We start from the raw sequence: 20,307 nt of genomic DNA, 5'->3' as shown, positions 1-20,307 counted from the left end.
ACAGATAATAGCAAAGAAAATGTCACCATGCTCCATGTATGGAAGCAACTTTCCTCTAACACCATCAGAGAACCAGTCGACCTCAGAATGTGCCATGAAGGAAGAGAAAATATGGTGTGGGAGAATTTTCCTCCAAACCTCTTTACTATTAGAGCAATCTCTAAGAGCATGGCACAAAGTCTCAACATGGCCTCTGCATCTACTGCAAGCTCCAGAATCAGCCAAGTGCCTTCTGTGCCTATCCGAATTAGTAAGAAGCCTGTCCTTAACGCCCAGCCACAGGAAACTCCTAATACGGAAAGGAACTTTAAGGGTCCAAATCGACTTCCACACATCCGAGGGAGGATCAGATCTAAAGAGAGAGAAAGCTTCAAAGGCCGATTTGCAAGAATAAACTCCATTGTTAGTCAGCGCCCAACAGTGCCTATCCAAGTCTTCCTCTTGATTACTCACCTTCACTCCCCGCATTCTAAGGAGAGTCTCAAGGCTAAAGAAAGTATCAAACTTTGACCAGATCCAGTCCCCTTCCGAGTCAACCATATCGGCAATCCTCCAGTTGCGTATATCACTAGGCGGGGGGGAAGAACACACCTCAATTAACGGTTTATCCCCAATCCAGTTATCAAACCAGAAACTAATGGACTTACCATTCCCCACCTCCAGGCCAACTCCCAAGCAGAACTCATCAAACACAGCACTAAGTCCTTTCCAGAGGAAGGAACAATTAGCAACTCTCTCTTTCGGGCCCCCGAAGATTTTGTCTTTCCGATACTTACCACAAAGGAGGCGAACCCAAAGAGAGGAAGGGTTTTGCCACATACGCCAAAGGAGTTTCATTAATAAAACTTTATTATTGTCCTTTGCTTTCCTAATACCCAGACCCCCAGAATCTTTAGGCTGGCAAACCTCACTCCAAGGCACAAGATGGATCTTCCTGCCCTCCGCAGCTTCCCCCCACAGGAACCTACGGTTAATCTTGTCAAGATCATTAAGCACAGGATCCGGAAGCTTACAAGCCTGCATGATGTGATTGGGAGCAGCACAATTAACAGATTGAATTAACGTGAGGCGGCCAGCGAGAGACAGAGTCTTGGCTTTCCAAATGGCACACTTCGAATTAGCTTTATCCAAAGTCTCTTTGAAGGAGCCTTTAGACACACGCTCACTATGGAGGGGAACGCCCAGATACTTCCCAAGAGAATCAGTAAGAGGAATACCTGAGAGATCACTTAATCTCTTACAGACTCTCTGATTCATATTCTTAGAGCACATCATCCTAGATTTCTGGATATTAAGCTTCTGCCCAGAGGCCGAACAAAAACAATCCAGAATATCCATAATGACTCTCAACTGCTCCTCATTACCCTCAAGAAAGATAAGGACATCATCTGCAAAGAATAAGTGAGTCACCTGGGGACAGAAGCTGTTGATCGCCACAGGGTGGAAACTCCCATTATCAATCGCATCCTGAATCAGGTGAGAGAGCCTCTCCATAGCAATAACAAAAAGGAAAGGGCTCATAGGATCCCCCTGACGGATTCCTCTGCCCGGGGAAAATTCCTCCGACATATCCCCATTGACCATAACTTGAAACACAGGAGAAGAAATACATACCTTAATTAAACTTCTCCAACTGTCCGGGATTCTAGCTCTCTCAAGGCTCTCCATCAAGAAATCCCAATTAATTCGATCATAGGCCTTCTCTAAATCCAGCTTCAGAGCCACAATGCCTTTCCTCCCCTTCCTAATCTTCATCGTGTGGACCATCTCTTGGGCGATCACCACATTATCCATCATTTGTCTACCAGGCACAAAGCTACCCTGATTCTGACAAATGATCGCAGGAAGAATGCCACGGATTCTATTAGCCACAATCTTTGTAACAGTTTTGTAAAGAACATTACAAAGACTGATAGGTCTCATATGCAAAAAGGAAGAAGGCTTATCAATCTTAGGAATCAGAACCAGGAGGGTTCTATTAACCAGCTCAATATCCTTCGAACCACTGAACACCCCCAAGACAAAATTATAGATGCCTTCCTTCACTACATCCCAATGCTTATGGTAAAAGCCCGCCGGAAGACCATCAATCCCAGGAGCTTTAGAAGCCCCAATGCTGAAGATAGCTTGGTCAATCTCTTTTCGGGAAATAGGTTGAAAGGCCTCCTGACTACAATCCTCACTGATTAAAGGAAATGTAGCAATAGAGTGAGCCCTCTCCAAAAGAACAGGTTCCTCTTTGAACAGCTCTCTGTAGAAATCCAGGGCTAAGTTCCGAATAACCTCATCTTCATAAACCCAATCACCATTAGAATCCTTAATGGCCTCAATTCTATTTCTCTGCCTTCTGATCAGGGTAGAGAGATGGAAGTATTTGGTATTACGATCCCCATCTCTAATCCAGGACTTCCGAGACTTCTGGAACCAAAGGAACTCCTCCTGCCTAAGCACAGCCTCCAGCTCCTTCTGAAGGGTTCTGAGGAGGCCCTCAAGGCTATGATCAAACCTCCCCTCCAACCTGCGTTGAATGCCCTCCATCCTCTTTAATAACTTGTTCTTCCTTCTGATAATATGCCCAAACACATTCCTATTCCACCCCTGCACCTTATTCCTGAACCCTTCAGCAGCTTGCAGTACATACGAATGAGGTCTCCAACTCTCATGAACGAACTCTTTAAACTTAGGATGGGACTCCCAAGCCAACTGATACCGGAACGGTCTCTTACCCCTAGGGTGCTTACCTCTCAAAAGTCTAAACAAAATAGGACAATGATCCGAATGACGGAACGGGAGGTTCAACACAGAGCACTCGGGGAAGGAAGTTAGAGCTAAAACATTAGCGTAGACTTTGTCCAATCGAACAAAAGTATTATTACGCTTCCAAGTGAATTTATGACCAGAAGCCCCCAGATCGGAAAGCCCACATAAATCCATACTATTCTTGTGATGCAGACAGCGATTAACATAATGATTGGATCCCCCTCTCTGATCACTCATAAAGGCGATATCATTGAAGTCACCCGCCACAAACCAGGGCTCCGAAATGCTGACACTCATAGAATAGAGAACCTCCCAGAGCCGTTTTCGATTAGACAAGATAGGGTCAGCATACACAAGGGTAATAAAAAAGGAAGTATTGCCGGAAATACTCACTTTACAATGAATGAACTGCTTATCCATGCTAAGAATATCAAAATGAATCCGATCTGGCCTCCAAAAAAGCCAAATCCCCCCAGCCCGGCCAGTTGCCTCCGATCTAACACAGTGCCAGTTCTTAAACTTCTTAACCACCTCATCTGCTTTCTCACCACTAATCTTAGTTTCCAAAAGAGCAAAACAAGATGGATTAAACTGCTTAATAAGATCATTAATATGGATACGGGTAGCCTTGCTAGCCGCACCCCTAACATTCCAAAATAACAAATCCATAGAAAGGAGGACAACTGACCACACCCCTACCCTAAGCTAGGTATTTACTAGGGGCTCCTGAGAGCCTTACCGAGGTACCCCCGGGCCCCCTCTTATCTGGAAACGCCAAAGTGTTAAGGCCACTTTTTTGTTTTCCTTTAAGCTTTTTCATATTAGTTTTGTTAACTCCCATAGATTTCCCAATCCCAGGATCAATACCAGGAACAGGAATACTAACCTCATTTGAATTCTTCATCCTTCTAGCTGCAAGGGTCAGGGTCCCCCCCTGGGCTTCATCCTTAGAGACAAAAAGTGGGTTCACAGATTCAACCACCTTCTCGACTGGATCTACAGACTCTAATCCTGGAATACTCTCATCCATATGATTCTCATCTTGGTCTGACTCTTGAACTTCCTCAATCATCAGGGCCCCAAATCTGGACCCAGGCAAGGCTACTGAAGAAACCCCAGCCTCCTTTCTAGCTTTGAGGACAGGCTTCTCCTTGACATTTGGAATAACAGTAGCTTTAGGAGAAAGGGACTTAGAATTTGTGTTGATATCAGGAGGACGATTGTGAACCACTGCAGGTTGATTCCTACGTCTAGCGGGCCTCTTTGCCACCATCCAGGGACCAAAGTTCCCTTCATACCCCTGGTTCCCTCCAGTAATCCGCACACTACTCTCAACCCTCTCTATAACAACCCTCTCCCTTTTAGGGCAACCCTCCTGAGAATGACCATACATGCCACAATCATAACAGATGTTATGTAAACCTTCATACTCAATAAAGAACACTTTATCCTGAACACAGAACTTAGAAAGTAAAGGTTTAGCCAGATCAACATCTATACATACCCTAGCAAACTTACCCCTAATGGCCCCAATTGTAGTCTTGTCCACATGGTGGACCTTACCAACCAAACCTCCTATTTTACTCAAAAAGTTTTCACTGTAGTACTCAATGGGAAGGCCCGGGAATCTTACCCAAGTCAAGATCCTGTTAACCGAACAGTCGTGAGGATTAAAATTAGGAACCCAAGGCCTTAAGGCCAAAACATGATTGGAAATGATATATGGGCCTCCCTTGATAACCGAATTATAATCCTCAACCCTAGTAAATTTAATGACATAGTAGTCATTTTCCAGGTCAGTAATACTGACTTTACCTTTCCTTGCCCACTGCGCTTGTATTCTTTGGGCAAAATAGTTAAAACTAATTCGCTTACCCAGGACAGTAACAATCAAAGACACCTTCCACTTCTCTCTAAGCTCACGCTTCTCTGCAGCGGAAAGTCTAATGACCGGACAGAGAGGATCCTCCTGGCCATTATCTTCCTCATCAGAATCCGAGAACATATCATCAGAATCTCCCACCATTAAAACTTCCTCTAAAACCGGCTCTTCCTCAGCCACCCCCATGACCGTGTCCTTCCAAGAGTTTTTACCAATCTCGCTCATCTGAACCCTAGGTCTGGGGGAGACCGTCTTCCCATGAGCTACTCCTACAACACCCACCCTTCCCGAATTATTAGAAACATCCAGACCCGAGGCAGCCTGCCTCCCCGTCGTAGCCCCTGCCTGCCCCTCACAGCCCGGAGAAGAGGATCCCACGCAAGGCACTGCGCCGACAGCCCCAGCCCACTGCCCGACCGAGGAGCCGGCAGCGCCTGGGCAGTGCCCGGCACTATCGGCGCATAGCCCTGCGCCAGGCACCCCCGGCCCCACTTCTCCCCTCGAGATTGGGGGAGCCTTACCCCCGGCATCAGAAAACCCAGCCGCCCGTATCTCCCATTGATCCGCACCCAGCCGCGACAACCTTGTCGAATCTGCCGCCTGTGGATCGCAAAGATCCGTCCCCAGCCGCACGGGCGGCGCCCGCGAGAACCCTGCCGACGCACCATCCATGCCCACGAGATCCCTACCGACGCCCCTGGATTCCCCTGCCTCCACCCCGCCAAGCGCCCCGCCCCGATCTACACCAGGTGCACGCTCGCCGCCAACAAAACTTGCCTCACCCTTCTCGCCCCAAACCACCAGGCCACCGCCCCCTTCCTTGCCGCAAATCCCCTCCAGATCCGACCCCCCCTCGCCGGCCACAGCCCCCCTCTCCCTAGATCTATCCCTAACACGCTTTACCATGAACCCTAGCCGAGAGAGAGAGAGAGAGAGGAGATAGATCTAAAAGAGAGAAAAAGATCTAAAAGAGAGAAAAAGATATAAAAGAGAGAAATAGATCTGAGAGAGAGAGGATAGATCTAAAAGAGAGAAAAAAGATCTAAAAGAGAGAAATAGATTAATTTTTTAAATGGATATATTAAGTTATATATCAATTATTTAAAAAACACATTAAATCGTTAATATTTTAAAATAAAGACATTAAATTATTGATTATCTATTTTTAAATATATTAAGTCTCTCTTTAGAGTTTTATAAAACTGTCACTATGTCATTATTTTAACACGTCAATTCACGTATAAATTGTCATGTAAAATAATTTCTATCTATTTTATTTTAGAGGCTTAATACATTATTTGCCCCTTGAACTTATCCAAAAAGCTTGATTGATCTCCTGAACTTTCAAAGTGTCACAATATCCCCCTCAACTTGCATAAATGTTCAGTTAACCCCCACGAACTTGTATAAAATGTAATGAATTGATCATTCGGTTGCATAAAAGTAAATTAAATACGGAAGATGCATTCCACGTATTTTATAATATTATTACAAAATTCAAAAATAAATTAAAAAGGAAGTTATTACTTGCTCAACTATAGAATTTGTCTTCTCTAATATTAGAACCACATATCCAGATCTTGGTTGTTTTACTTTTTTTAAAACACGTGGAATATATTTTTCGCGTTTAATTTACTTTTTTTTGCAATCGAGTGATCAATTGATTACATTTTGCGCAAGTTCAAGGGGCTAACAAAACATTTTATGTAAGTTGAGAGGTTATCAGAAAGTTCAGGAGGTCAATCAAACTTTTTGGACAAATTCAGGTGGTAAATGATTAAACCTACTTTAGAAGAACAACTATATCCTCATAATTTATATATACTAAACGAAATTTGAATTATTCGCATAATGTATCAAATAGAAGCTTAATATGTTAAACAATAATTAATCAAGGCTTAGTATATCCAATTTAAAAAATAAAAGGATTAATGTGTTTAAAAATAATTGATCAATGACTTGATTAAAAGAATAAGTACTCGATCAATAAAAATTAAATTGATTAGGTATTCCAATATGCATTGTTATAAAAACCGGACTTAACCGGCCGGTCGAATCGGGAACAGTCAAGAGTCTAGTCCGAGATAGTTCGGTTTATTGAATCTTCAACAAACAGGACTGGTCCGGAATTGAATCAGGAATTGTATGTCGGACCAAGAACCGGTGGAAACCGGTTTTTTAAACATTTATTAAAAAAAAAATAAATAAAAAAATAAGTAAGCAAAAATGAAACCCAAGGAAATTTATTGTTTATTTAAACCGAAGAAAATAAATAAGTAGGCTGCTTTTCTATTTAAAAAAATATTTCAGGTAAAAATTAATGAAGTGAAGCAAAAGTAGGCTGATCTAATGGTCTCCATTTAGATGTAACATTTGTGTCACCCACATCGTACAAGTGCGCTCCTAATCCGATTGTATTTCAACTGCATCTTTGCGTGTGAGAGAACATTTCTCCTAGTAATTGATTAAAAGTTTGTAAATTACTTATAAACTAGTGAAAATTCTCATTTGTTTCCTACGTGAGATGTGGAAGCTTAATTTTCTTTTATCCTCTTCAAAACCATTTCAAGTTGTTCATTTTGAGCATCAATTTCTCATTCATCACTTGTGCGTTTTGAGTTTATAAAATACCGTTAAAAGAATTTCATGACATAGACTATGTTGACATATTTCAAGTTATTCTAAACTCTATTTATCCATTATATATTTAAACCAAAATTTGTTTATAATTTGTTTTGGGTATATATAATTTAGAAAAATAATTTTAAATTAAGTATATATATAAATATTATTTATTGATTACGTCATTCGATCTGACTAATCCAACCCATCAGATCCGACCAAATAACCTGTGATCTCTCCATAAATCCGATTTGATATCACGGTTCTAATAACATTGCATTTTATCTATATCTAATTTATAATTCCTAAATAAAAAATTATTTATTAAGAGATAGTGACTTAAAATTAAGTAAAAGTAAAATATTTAAACTTTTTCTGTTTACACTATTAAATTTGTCAAATTTTATCAATCCATATTTTCAACTTTTAAAATAATGTATCACATATTTATAAATGATTTTAAAAACCTATCACACATTTATAGTTGATTTAAAAAACATATCACAAATCTATAGTTAATTCATTCGAATATTTTTCACATAAAATCGTTGATCCGTCATCTTTAACAGGTGAAGTGACATGTGCGTATTATAGAAAAAAAGCGTATGACTTCGTTCTGTATGCCACCTGATCTATAGAAAATGACAGATCAACGATTTGTTATGCAAAATGTCCAAATAAGCCAACTATATGCGTAATAGATTTTTTTAAACCAATTATATATATGTGATAAATTTTTAAAACTAACTATAAATATCTAATAGATTATTTTAAAAATTCAGATGCTAATAAACAAAACATGTCAAATTTAAAAGTGTAAATAGTCATTAATCAAAAACATATTTTCCCTATTTAACGGTCCGTACGGAACGAGCACGGAGGGAGGGAGAGAGAGAAAGCGCGGGGAAAATCTGCGGGAAAAAGAAAGAAGGCGGCGGTGGCGGGTATTATTATTATGACAGTGAAGAGAAACCAGTGGGGCCCACTACGCAATCTGCAACTTAATCAGGGCATACTCTCTTCCTTTCCAGAAAAAGCCAAATTTGTTTTCTTTGACCTTTTTCTTTCCTTCTTTTTGCATGGTACTATCTACCACTCGCTCTTTGCCGAAACTCTCCTCGCTCCTCTTTCTCTGTCTATGTTAATATTCCATGCGTTTCTCTGTCAAATTCACATCCGGACTCTTCACTCCCTTTCCCTAATCTTCATCCGCCGCTCCTCTTCTCCTTCTTCTTAAGGAAGCCAAATTCGAGTTCGTGAATACTCTTGTCGAAGCCAGCCAGCCATGGATGGAGGAGGAGCTGATCAATGGGATGCTCGGAAGATGTTAGTCTATTTGTTAACCACGTTTTGATTTCGATTTCATTGATTTTTTGCTTATGGAATATTTTTTTTACTTTTTTTTTCTTCTCAATCTGGAACTGCAGGTTTGATTTGTATTTGCACGATTATTTCGTGAAAAAGAAGATGCATCGTACTGCTGCAGCTTTTAGGAAAGAAGCGAGTGTTTCTACAAAACCTGTTGGTAACCGCCCTTTCTCTTCAAATCTAAGGAGTTTGATTTTTTTTTTTATTCTTCTATTTCATTGAGAAACCATGTTCAATCGGATTTTTTCCATTCTTCCTTTTGGTACGTGTTCTGCGGATTTAGGGAACAGGCAGAAGAAAAAGAATAGTTTTATTAAGGAGACTACTGAAATCAGATTACACGTTGGGTTTACATAAGAGAGTATTACTCAATATATCCTAAACCGACCCTACGATATCGCTTCCAAGTAGAAAACCGAAAGCTGTCGTAGTGTGTAATACTGATTCAAGGCATTACTACAGTACGAATGTATAAAGTATTAATGGTTTGATTAGTGCCTCATATCGATGGCTTCTAGTTGAAGTTACTCTTAATTTTTTGGCTCTTATTTGGTCTAAAACTTAAATTGAGTATTGAATTTCAAATGAATTCACTGTTTTTGTTTTTATTGCATTCAATGTACCCTTGTTTTTTCAATGGAATTAGTTTCAATATACTCTTCTTTTTTCAATAGAATTTATTGAAGGTAAAAAATGGAAGACACCTTCAATCACGTGTCAAAGTAGCTGCTCTTTTTTAAAAAAACTAAATAGACAAATCATTAGAAACTTTTGAAATTTTAGAGACATATAAAATTTTGAGATTATTAAATGCAAATATACCGGAATACATAGAATTATTGAATGCAATTGGATAAAAATATGAGTTATTGAATGAAATTAGAAAAGAACATGAAACTTTTTAAAACTTAAGGGCAGGTGAAATTTTGTGCTGCATGGGGTAACAAATATATTAAGCCTAATATATATATATATATATATATATATATATATATTCATATGATGTGTTTTCTGATATTCGAATATGTTTCTTTCTTTCCAGCGATTGATACATGCGATGGTTTTCTTCTTGAATGGTGGACACTATTTCATGATAGGTTTCAGAATGAGCTTCAGCAGCAGGAGGCCAAGGAAAAATCCTCAGATAAGGTGAGTTAGACTGTTTAATGAAAAGGATTATCATATTGTTTTCCATTCATTATTTGCAATTGCTGAATCCTTTTTGTTTTGATTTTCAGGATGAACTACACAATATTTGCAATACTGTGCCGCAGCTTGCTATAAACCATGATCATATGCCTGAACCTTTTCCTTTCTATCCTGAATATATGAGCTTGGGGCAACCAATGCCTTTCTTTTTGCCCAACCCAAGGTATTAGGAATTGTATATGACAAGGCCTAAGCATTATTTCATTTTTTTTGACTCTTATATATGTGTGTATTTTAGCTCGCAGCAGCAGCAAAATTGTAATCAGTCTCAACAGTTAGTCGTGAGAGTATGGTTCTGTCTGAACTTTTAGTTAGAATTCCAATTTACAATAGATTTTAGTGACAGTTAATGCTATGCTTTTATATATCCAGCAAACCACAGTCGTCAACAGTACCTCTGGACCTAATTCTGTGGGCTTCAATCACCTAAGAGTACAAAGAGGTATTTCCAGATCCTAGTATTTGTTTGCAATCTTCCTCTGTAAAATCTGAAGTTCCTGTTATTTTTTTGGGACAATTAGAAAGATAGAAGTTATTACAACTACATTTTTTTCCTTTATGTGTTTTCCCCGTACGTAGAACCAACATATGATTATTTGTTTGAGTCAAATTGAATTTTGTTTAAATTTAACCAGAGAGCCTTGTGGAATTGATCTTATGGAGACATTTTCTTACATATGCAGGATACATCTCAAGTAGATTGTTTAAGCCGCACCTTTTGTTGATCTGTGATGTATACATAATTGCAAAAGATATAGCTTAACAGACTTGAAAATGAAATCAAATTGTTCTGTGCTAATGTTTTTCTTGCCAATTTAAAGCTTAGCTTCGGTCTTTGCAGGTGTGAACGAAGTAATCAATCCATTTCCACCCCATGTTTGGATTTTGAACTCAACTATGCCAGCGCCAAATCGTCCACAGCAATTTCCTAGGTTGAAGAAGGAGCAAAGCCAACAAAATCTGTTGGGTGGATCTATAAGACTTACATATGGAAACAGGAAAAGTACTTGTCCCAGCAGCTCTGGAAATTTTCATAGACAAAAACCGATGCTTCCCAAGAGTAATTTGAGTCAGAAAGAGGCACAGGTTATAATAAAAAACCACATAGTTGCTTTCTTCACAAAATTAAATCTATTTTGTTCTTTTTTTTTTTTAGGACTATGAAGAAGTATTCTTCACAATCACATCAAACATTAAAAATAGAGGCTTTTGTTATGTAATGATAAATAAAATTTCATTCAACAAGTTGGTCCTTACCAACTGTTGGTAATTTGTGGATCATATAATATAGGGATTTTGACATTTACGTCTTAGATATAGGGATTTTGGCATTTACGTCTAGACATGAGTATCTCTTGGACCACTAAGCTTGTCCAAAATACTAATATTTGCGAGGATATTTTCATGCAAAAATATTCTTCCTATCCATCAACTCCTTTCTTCCACATGTAGAAAGTAAGAACAAATGAAAGGAATAATCTGATGCAGAAACAAATTGGCTTGTTTGATAAACTTTTGAATTTTGTTTTTCTGTCCTGTTTTGATAATGTTTCATGAATTTTCTCTCTATTATGATAAACTAGGTGGTTCAGATGAAACAAACCGAAGAGCATCATGGCCAAAATTATCAGAATCTACAGCAGCAATTAACAAATGTACTTTTCCCTCATCAAGCCATTTTACTTTAATTATTAGGATAAAAAATACGTCACTTTCCATATTTGATAAAATATATTATTGTTGTTAATTTGTAGTATAAACAAATAAGGTCCATTAATAGCTTTTATATTAATCTCTGTGTTCGATACTTGTTTTTCCCTAATGTTGTATATGCTTGTGATCAGAATAGCAAACAGGGGAGATTGGTGCACTCAGTAGCTGGAGAGAACACTTTGGTAGGTCAAACACCTGAAAGGAATATCACGGATAACCTTTCTTTACTAGCAGATAATCTGACTGTATGGTTTGATAAAGACATTTGAACAATATATTTGCTAATTTATACTCTTCAAATCTGAATTTTCCGAAGCATATGTGTCTGAAAGTTGTAGCATTCCTAATGAAGTATCCACTTTGCAGGGCCATGAAAATGCTGAAGTTGAATCTTTTTTATCCGCCACTGTCAATGATGATAAAGAAGGAAATCCTCTTGGTAAGGAAATCTCTTAAGAAAACAAGCGAAAAGCTACTTAAAGGTTTCTAAATTAATTAATACTTTATAATTTTCAGTGAACCTTTGGTAAGCTAAACATTAGCATAAATTTCCTTGGCAATACTTCCACAAATTTGTCTGCAGATATGACTTTGGTCATAAAAAGTTGAAAATTCTAACTTTGCTTTGCCATATCCTGTAAGCAATTACATATCTGATCTCTATTGCCTTATTAAATGTGGATGTTTTGGACCTAAATCCTTGTAAATTTTGAATAGCCTGACTCCCACAATCTTTGAATGGGCAGAACATGAAATAGCACTCATCAATAGCGAAAATAGTAAATGATAGATAAAATGGTTGTTCAGCTTATTCTATTCCTTGTAGCAAAGTCGGATTTGGTATAGGCAGAATGTACAGAACTGTCAAAAAGAATTCATGGTTGAACACAAAGCATTTTCTTTTTGAACTTGCATTATCCTAAATGGAGGTTTGTTATCATCTTGTAGGCTTTACTTTTCAAGAGATTGGTTGCCTTCAACCTAGTAAAAGTAAGGTGCTGTGTTGTCATTTTTCATCTGATGGGAGACTATTAGCCAGTGCTGGACATGAGAAGAAGGTAATTTAGGTCATCAATTTTTCAAGTTTTGAGTTCTTTTGTTTTTCCTCTCTCGTTTTCTCTGTTAGTAGTCTACATCATTTCAGTAAAATTGTTCCTTGTGTCATTTTTCATAAGCAGGTCTGTACGTGGGACATGAATACTTATGATTTCACATATTTGTCAGAAGGCCATTCTCTTCTAATTACGGATGTTCGGTTTAAACCAAATTCAACTATACTCGCCACATCCTCCTTTGATAGGACACTGCAAATATGGGATGCAGCAAAAGTAATGATTCTCATTCTCTCTTCCCTTGCTTGTTTTATTTGTTCTTTCGAATTCTGGTCTCGAAGTCTATATTGCTAGATTTATATGGATACAAGTTTTATTTGCTGCCTGCTTTCATTTTTTCAGCAATCTCATTATTTTAACAGATGTTTAAGCATGTCTTATGATGATAATAACTTTTGCGTAGTATAATGAAATTTCAAAACGGGAACATTATTTCATGCTTCTCCTGTGGAACAATTCCAAGATCTATTCTCGTTCACAGGAAGCTTGATATCTCCTGTACAAATCTATAAAAGACACAAGTCACTTTATTTCTAGAGAAATGCATTTACTCCTACTAAACAACTCCAATTCAAGTACTCTTGAAATGCTTCTACTACTGCAAAATCTGAGACATTTTAGACTCAATACTGAATGTTCTTAAGAATTTAATTACTTGAGTTGCAATTTTGTACCCAAGTAGAAGGGATCTAACTATCACTTAATTTTTAAGATATAGGCCAAGAGATTATCTGGCTCCAAGACCCTTCTGTTGCCCCTGAAAGCATTTGATTGGGTTGTTTGAACCAGACCTAGGCTTAATCCCAAGCCACATAGAGCTTTAACAGCTAATAAGATCTCGACTAAAATCGATTGAAGTTCTTCTCAGAACGTGAAGAATAACTGTCCTGATTAGAATTCCTCAAATTGTGGTAATTTGCACTTCTGAATAATCTATAAAAACAACCTTTTTGGTCCCGGGAAAAGATTGCAATTGGAAATTTACTTACCACTATCTCCTATTTGACATAAAAAATTATTATCTGCCAGTTAAAAGCCAAGTAATTAGGAAACGAGTATTAAAGTACTTTGCTACATAGTGTTGTTCTGGACAGTATTATTTGTTGTTCCAGCAACGATTTCTTGAATATTTCAGGTCTTTCACATCACAGGCTGGACTATACTTGATTTGATCACAATGAAACTCATATTCACAGTTTATAGTTCATAGTTAATGTTCTTAATTTGGGTTTAACCAGCTAAATTTCTTTGATGCCATAACACATGATTAGTTTTTTATGCACTGCAGCCAAACAAATCATTACTCAAGCTTCATGGGCATGCTGACCAAGTAATGGCATTAGATTTCCATCCGAGAAAGGTTGACCTCCTTTGCTCATGTGGCATTGATGATGAAATCCGACTATGGAATGTCAACCGTCGTGCTTGCCTGCATGTCTCTAAGGTCCAACCTTTAGCTTTGAATTCATGACAATTAAATAATACTCCCTTTAGTTTGAGGCTTTACGTGTTACATACAAAAGGAAGAAACATTAACTAACATCTGGAACTCACGGTTACTTTGTTTTTTGTTTTTTTTATATATATATTTTCTACCGTATTTAAGCATCATTTCGAAGTTATGAATTTGAAAGATAACCAAATATTCCCATGAGCACTTTTTTCTCTAGCATTATTAAGGGAGAGATTCTGTAGCTTAGATCTAATTTCATACGGATGAACATTTTCTGTAGTAAAGTTGTAATATCTTGCTTAAATGACAATGATTCTAAAGGTTCCATTGAAATTTCCTCAAGCTAACCTGTCTTAATCTCCTGTTTTGCAACCTAAGGGAGCTACTAAACAAGTCAGATTCCAGCCTCAGACAGGCAACTTATTGGCTGCTGCAACTGGAAATAACATCAATGTCATTGATACTGAGATTCGTAATAGAGTAGTATTCAACTTGAAGGTATTCCTTAAAAGTTTCACATGTTTATATGTATTATTTTCATCCATCCATATTGTAGAGACGCTGCGGAGGTTCATTAGGTGGCTGATTTGCTTGGCTTTGTTTATAGGGGCATGTGAAGGAAGTCCTTTGCCTTTGTTGGCATATGAATGGGAAATATATAGCATCTGTGAGTGAAGACAGTGCACGAGTATGGTCGCTCGAGTCTGGTGGAAGTTGTATCCATGAATTGCTGTCCAATGGTAACAAGTTTCAATCATGCACCTTTCATCCTGGACATTCACTTCTCTTGATCATAGGCTGTTACCAGGTAACCCCTGATCATTCTGTTGCTGTAAGATTGAGATTATGATCTTTTATTTCAATACCTTTAGCCTCTGATCTTTTATTTTTGTGTCATATTAAGCTCTCAATGGGAGGGCGAGCCTTGGCGCAACTGTAAACGTTGTTGTCGTGTGACCAAGAGGTCACGGGTTCGAGTCTTAGGAGCGGCCTCTTGCCAAATAAATTGGCAGGGGAAGGCTTGCCCCCAATACACCCTTGTGGTGGGACCCCTCCCCGGACCCTCGCTCAGCGGGGACGCGTAGTGCGACCGGGCCACCCTTTTTATTAAGCTCTCAATGGGGCGAGCCTTGGCGCAACGGTAAACGTTGTTGTCGTGTGACCAAGAGGTCACGGGTTCGAGTCTTAGGAGCGGCCTCTTGCCAAATAAATTGGCAGGGGAAGGCTTGCCCCCAGTACACCCTTGTGGTGGGACCCCTCCCCAGACCCTCGCTCAGCGGGGACGCGTAGTGCACCGGGCCGCCCTTTTTTATTAAGCTCTCAATGATCAGAAAAGTCAGATTTAAACATAAAACTCAATTACCATAGCGTTATTTAGTGATACAAGTTCAGAGACCTCAAGATACTTTTTGCCTATTATTATTGTTAATCCTACAGTAATGCACATTCGCCTAACTTTGTATTGTAGTTGCATTAACATAAAACTCAATTACCATAGCGTTATTTCGTGATACGAGTTCAGAGACCTCAAGATACTTTTTGCCTATTATTATTGTTAATCCTACAGTAATGTACATTCGCCTAAGTTTGTATTGTAGTTGCATTTTGATTTCTTAATATTTATTTACAGTCCATTGAGCTATGGAATCCAATTGAGAACAGCAGAACGTGGTCAGTTGCTGCACATAATGGGTTAATTGCTGCAGTGGCGGATTCAGTACCGAACCAGATGATTGCATCAGCAAGCCATGACAGATGTGTCAAGATATGGAAATAACTAATAACATGTCCATGTATTGTACTCATATGGCTTACCTCTGAGGTCTGTGCATTAGATGATAAAACCATGTACATTTAATTTCCCGTCCCCCCCCAACGGGAGAGAGATGTTTTGCTGACGGAGCAAATGCCGCAAGGCTGAGCGTACAACTTGTGTTATAGCATTATAGTGAGACATCAAATAATTGCAACTGTTTATGGTGCTTAAATATATAGAGTCAAAAGTATAGATCATAAAGAAAATTTCAGGAAAATGATGTTACATTTGCTTTTTCCCGCACTATTTTCACTATCAGATTTGTGGGAAAAAAGAGAGCATGATAAGGTCCAAATTTATTCTTGACTTTTTTCTTTTATAAGTGCAAATATATTATTGACTTAAGAAAATGTTTCCAGCCTGAAGAAACTTTGAGCCACATAAGAGTACATCAAGTAATTTTAGTCTTAGATTAATCAACCTGTAAAATGGGATTCTTGGTTAGAGGTGGCAATTTCGTGTTTCGTGTTAAAATCATGTTATTTCATATATATGTTACATATGGCTTTATATGTTATAAATGTTAGAAAAATGATTTTCATGTTAATCATGTTGTGACAGTCAGGTTGTCTCTGTGAATCGTATTTTCATATCAGAAATTGCCACTCCTACTCTTAGTTTGCTCAGAGAGGGAAGCAATGGTGGCAGCCGTCATTGTTGACAGACTTGATTATGCAGGCAGGGATAAATTACACTTATGACACTTAACTTTCTCTTTATTAAGATCATGATCGAACTTATAAAATGGAAAAAAAGAGAACATAGGTTTAGTGACAAAATTTCAACACCCATATAGGTCTGAAAAAAAATTGTTTTTTGGTACATTTCTGTTCGGATTTATGCGGGTCTAATTTGAGATTCTTCTTCACACGGGCCTTATGAGTTCGTGGACTACTTACATAGCCCAAACGAAAGCATATTGAAGAAGTTAAGGTCATTATCCTAATTTTTTGTGATAAATTTGCTCCTAAATACTAGGATATAGTATAATATAGCATACAAATTTGAGAATTAATGGTCACACCCTGATGCCTTGTGGGACGAGCAGGCACTCACTTCTCTGCCATTTTCCTCTTTTTTGTGTGTTTGGAGCGAGCCTCTCTTGGGAGGCCCGTCTACATTTGAACTTGAGTCGCCACTAATCGAATTAGTGGTACAATCGGATATCATATCTGTTTTAATTATTGACTCTTTCGAATAATTTGGATAAATGTTAGTTTGTACGGATTTGTTGGTTCAGTTTTCCATTACGTGTACAGAAGGGATGTAGACAAATTTGTACTACTATGATTTTATGTGTTCCTTATTTACTTTTTTCCTTAAAAATGACGTGAGCCATGTTTTATTGTATTACAGAATGATTATACTTTTACGATTTAACTCGTATAGTTATTATATAACCGCATAGGTAGCTTCTAGGAAAGACATCATGTGCGTCCATTTAGGGCTTCTTATTTAGAGGGGGCTTCAATTCAAAATTTATTTCAATTAGAGTACAATAATTATTGAGACATTAGTTTTAAAAAATTATATCTATAATCATATGTAGAAAACAATAATGAAACATACTAAATTGAAATTAAAAGTTAACAACAATATTATATATTGTCTTTTATTTTTCAATTAGCGCATTTCAGCAACAATAACACAATAAGAGTGTCTAAAATTTAGGAAAAAGTACAAAAATAAACCTTGTGGTTTGGCCCATTTTCGAACTGCACCCCTGTGGTTTAAAAGTTTGCAAGTTGGTGCCATGAACTTCATTCCGTTAGCAAAGAGGGGTATTTTAAGGAAACGGCGTTAGACTGTGATGAGCTGGCAAAAAAGGCACGTGACATGCTGGGGGCATTTTCGGAAGACAAGAGATGGAGTGGTAAATGAAAAGTCTTTAATTCTTTTGGCATTTTCATTTTAACTGTCATCCCTAACCTTTTCTTATTCTGAAACCTTTCATCTTCAAGCTTCCATCACATTTAAAGAATCAAACGAATTTGAAAAACGTAATTCTTTCAACCTCCACATCGCAGACGAACCATCTTTACGAAGAAGAACATGGTGGTTGTGTAAGAAAAGCGAGGATACTGGTTCAGCTTACTCTGTTTTACCAGGTTCGAACGCTTACTCTGTTTATTTTTTATTCTTTCTACTTCGTAATGATTGTTTTGCATGTTCGGTGTTATAGATACAAATGGGTTTCAAAAGGGGGGAAATGGGTTTTGCAGGGTGATATAATGAGTTTTGAACAGTGATTAAGTAGGTTACGCAATGTAAAATTGTTGTCGTTTGAACTCCTTTTGCTAAATGTTGTTTTTAACTATCGATTGAACCTATGTTTACCATTCTAATCGTATAATCGCTTATTTTTGTTTTTCGTTTCAATCGCGATGTTGTTTTGTTTATCTTTTACCGCGTTGATCGTTTCTATACTGTTGCTTAATCGATTGAACATGTGTTTATCATTTCAATACGTTTGATTATCGTTTCAATACTTTTATTTATCGTATATCATGTTTATCGTTTACCATGTTTAATGTTGATGACAAGTAGAGAAATTCTGATCAACTTCCGTCCCTGTGGGGGCGTCGTTGGGTTCGACGGGGGGAAGCTCCGATGTCAAAGTCAGTAAGGAAGAACAAAAGGGCAAACTGAATTGACAAAGGGTAAGGGAATGTGTGTACCTGGATAGCCTGAGACGTAGGCTATATATAGCTAGAAAGTCGTAACCTTCAGTAACTAGAAAGTCTCCATTGATGTTCCATTAATGACGGTTATAAGTTATCCTTAAGCTGACGGTTAGCTAATTGATAGCTCATTAATGGTCTTTATGGCCAGGTCGGCCCAGCCGTTATAATGGCGAATGAGTGTCCAAGGAGATTCGCCTCATAGGTTCGCCGGCGGGTCTCTTTTAATGGGTCCTTGGAGATCCGGTGATCCGCCAGTCGGATCTCGTCAATACGCGGCGTTTCCTTAGGTGAATATCCCCCTTAGTCCTCGGAATAATATTTCAATGTTATCAGAAGCCCCCCCTAAGTTCCCTTAAAGTCCTTTAGGGCTTTTGAGCTTCTATGCGCCGTCATGACTACCTTCATTAATGAGCACTCTGTTCGATGCCAATCGTAGAGTGACACGTGTAACAAGCGCCCTGTCCAAGGAAAGAGAAGACGCCTTCTTCTTCCTTCTCTTTCTCTTTCTTCCCTATTTCGTTTCCGTTTACGTTTTCTCTGCTCGAAGCTTTTCCTGGGAGTTTCAGAGTTCCTTCAAAGCTTTCTTACATGTAAGTTCATCTTTTCTCATTCTATTTTTTCTGAATGTTTAGGAGTTCTTCGTCCTCTTCTAGATCAACCTCCGAGCTTTTTAATTTGACCCCTCCTCCCGAAATTGTGGTTAGTTTTAGTTGGACTACGTCGTCATCGGAAAATTCATCTTCCTCCGAGGACACAGCTTGTTCCGATTTAGCCGAGTTGCGTAACTCGGCGTGTAATCGCTATCAAACTCGTTCCACTAGGAGTCAAATTCTTTCTACTTCGGCCACCGGTGCCGTGCCAGCCGTAGATTTTAGGCGTTTTTTGGGAACAATGGCCTCTTCCTCTTCCCAACCTAGGAAAAAGAATCCCCGAGCGGAGTCCACTTCGTCTCGCATGAGTGCCGCGGATCTGGCGGATCTAGCGATTCGCTTCCCATGGATCAATAACTATGAGACTCAATTAGCGGCGGCTCATCAATGTCCCTCCTGTCCGCCAAGTGGCTTTTTAACTGTGTATTGTAGTCACGTGGAGAGAGGATTCCGACTTCCTCTTCCCAAGATGATGGCGGACATCCTTTCCTATTTTGATATCACCGCCAGCCAACTACACCCCAATGGCTGGTTGGATATTGCTTTAGATTGCTATCTAGCCTCGAACTTAGGGGTAGTATACACTGGGCAGATCTTTAGAGCTTTTCACAAACCGTCAAAGCGAAAGTCAGAGTCGTTTCTTACTTTTGCAAAATTTGGAGTGTATTCGCCATTCAGTGGCAAAATGTCCAATGTCCACTGTTGGGATGAGAAATTCTTCTACGTGAAGATAAACGAGGGCGAATCACTGGGTTTTCCAACATTCTGGAATCCCAAACCTCTGCATATGGCGGGTGATATGCGAATTTTGACGGCGAGTGATGAGGTAGTGGCGGACCTCATGAAGAGTGTCAAGGTGGATGCGTGGACATATGCGGATGCTTTAGCCTTCATGATGAGCGATATTCCCCTGATTCGCAAAGATGGGGACAAGTTCATTTACTCGAAGATTACACAGTTTGATCAAGGTAACTTTGTTTTCTTCTTGAACCTTGATTACTTTATTGTTTTCTTTGGCAGGGGTTTATCTAAGGCCAA

The 20,307-nt window shown here is 38.6% G+C and overlaps 1 protein-coding gene across 1 annotated transcript; it reads left to right on the top strand.

Annotated features, from left to right (window-relative positions):
• The first annotated feature begins 8,393 nt into the window (after positions 1-8,393).
• Positions 8,394-16,139, top strand: LOC136233731 (transcriptional corepressor LEUNIG_HOMOLOG-like). Its single transcript, XM_066023433.1, has 16 exons — positions 8,394-8,590; positions 8,692-8,789; positions 9,675-9,781; positions 9,871-10,004; positions 10,080-10,128; positions 10,214-10,283; positions 10,683-10,927; positions 11,425-11,496; positions 11,686-11,736; positions 11,921-11,993; positions 12,503-12,612; positions 12,733-12,882; positions 13,955-14,110; positions 14,498-14,617; positions 14,727-14,927; positions 15,750-16,139. Exons 1-16 carry the CDS (start codon positions 8,550-8,552, stop codon positions 15,894-15,896), a joined length of 1,824 nt encoding a protein of 607 aa, XP_065879505.1. The 5' UTR covers positions 8,394-8,549; the 3' UTR covers positions 15,897-16,139.
• Positions 16,140-20,307: the final 4,168 nt, after the last annotated feature.

This window comes from Euphorbia lathyris, chromosome 6 (assembly GCF_963576675.1).
Source record: "Euphorbia lathyris chromosome 6, ddEupLath1.1, whole genome shotgun sequence".
Classification (NCBI taxonomy): Eukaryota; Viridiplantae; Streptophyta; class Magnoliopsida; order Malpighiales; family Euphorbiaceae; genus Euphorbia; species Euphorbia lathyris.
This window is presented reverse-complemented; position numbering and strand designations above follow the sequence as displayed.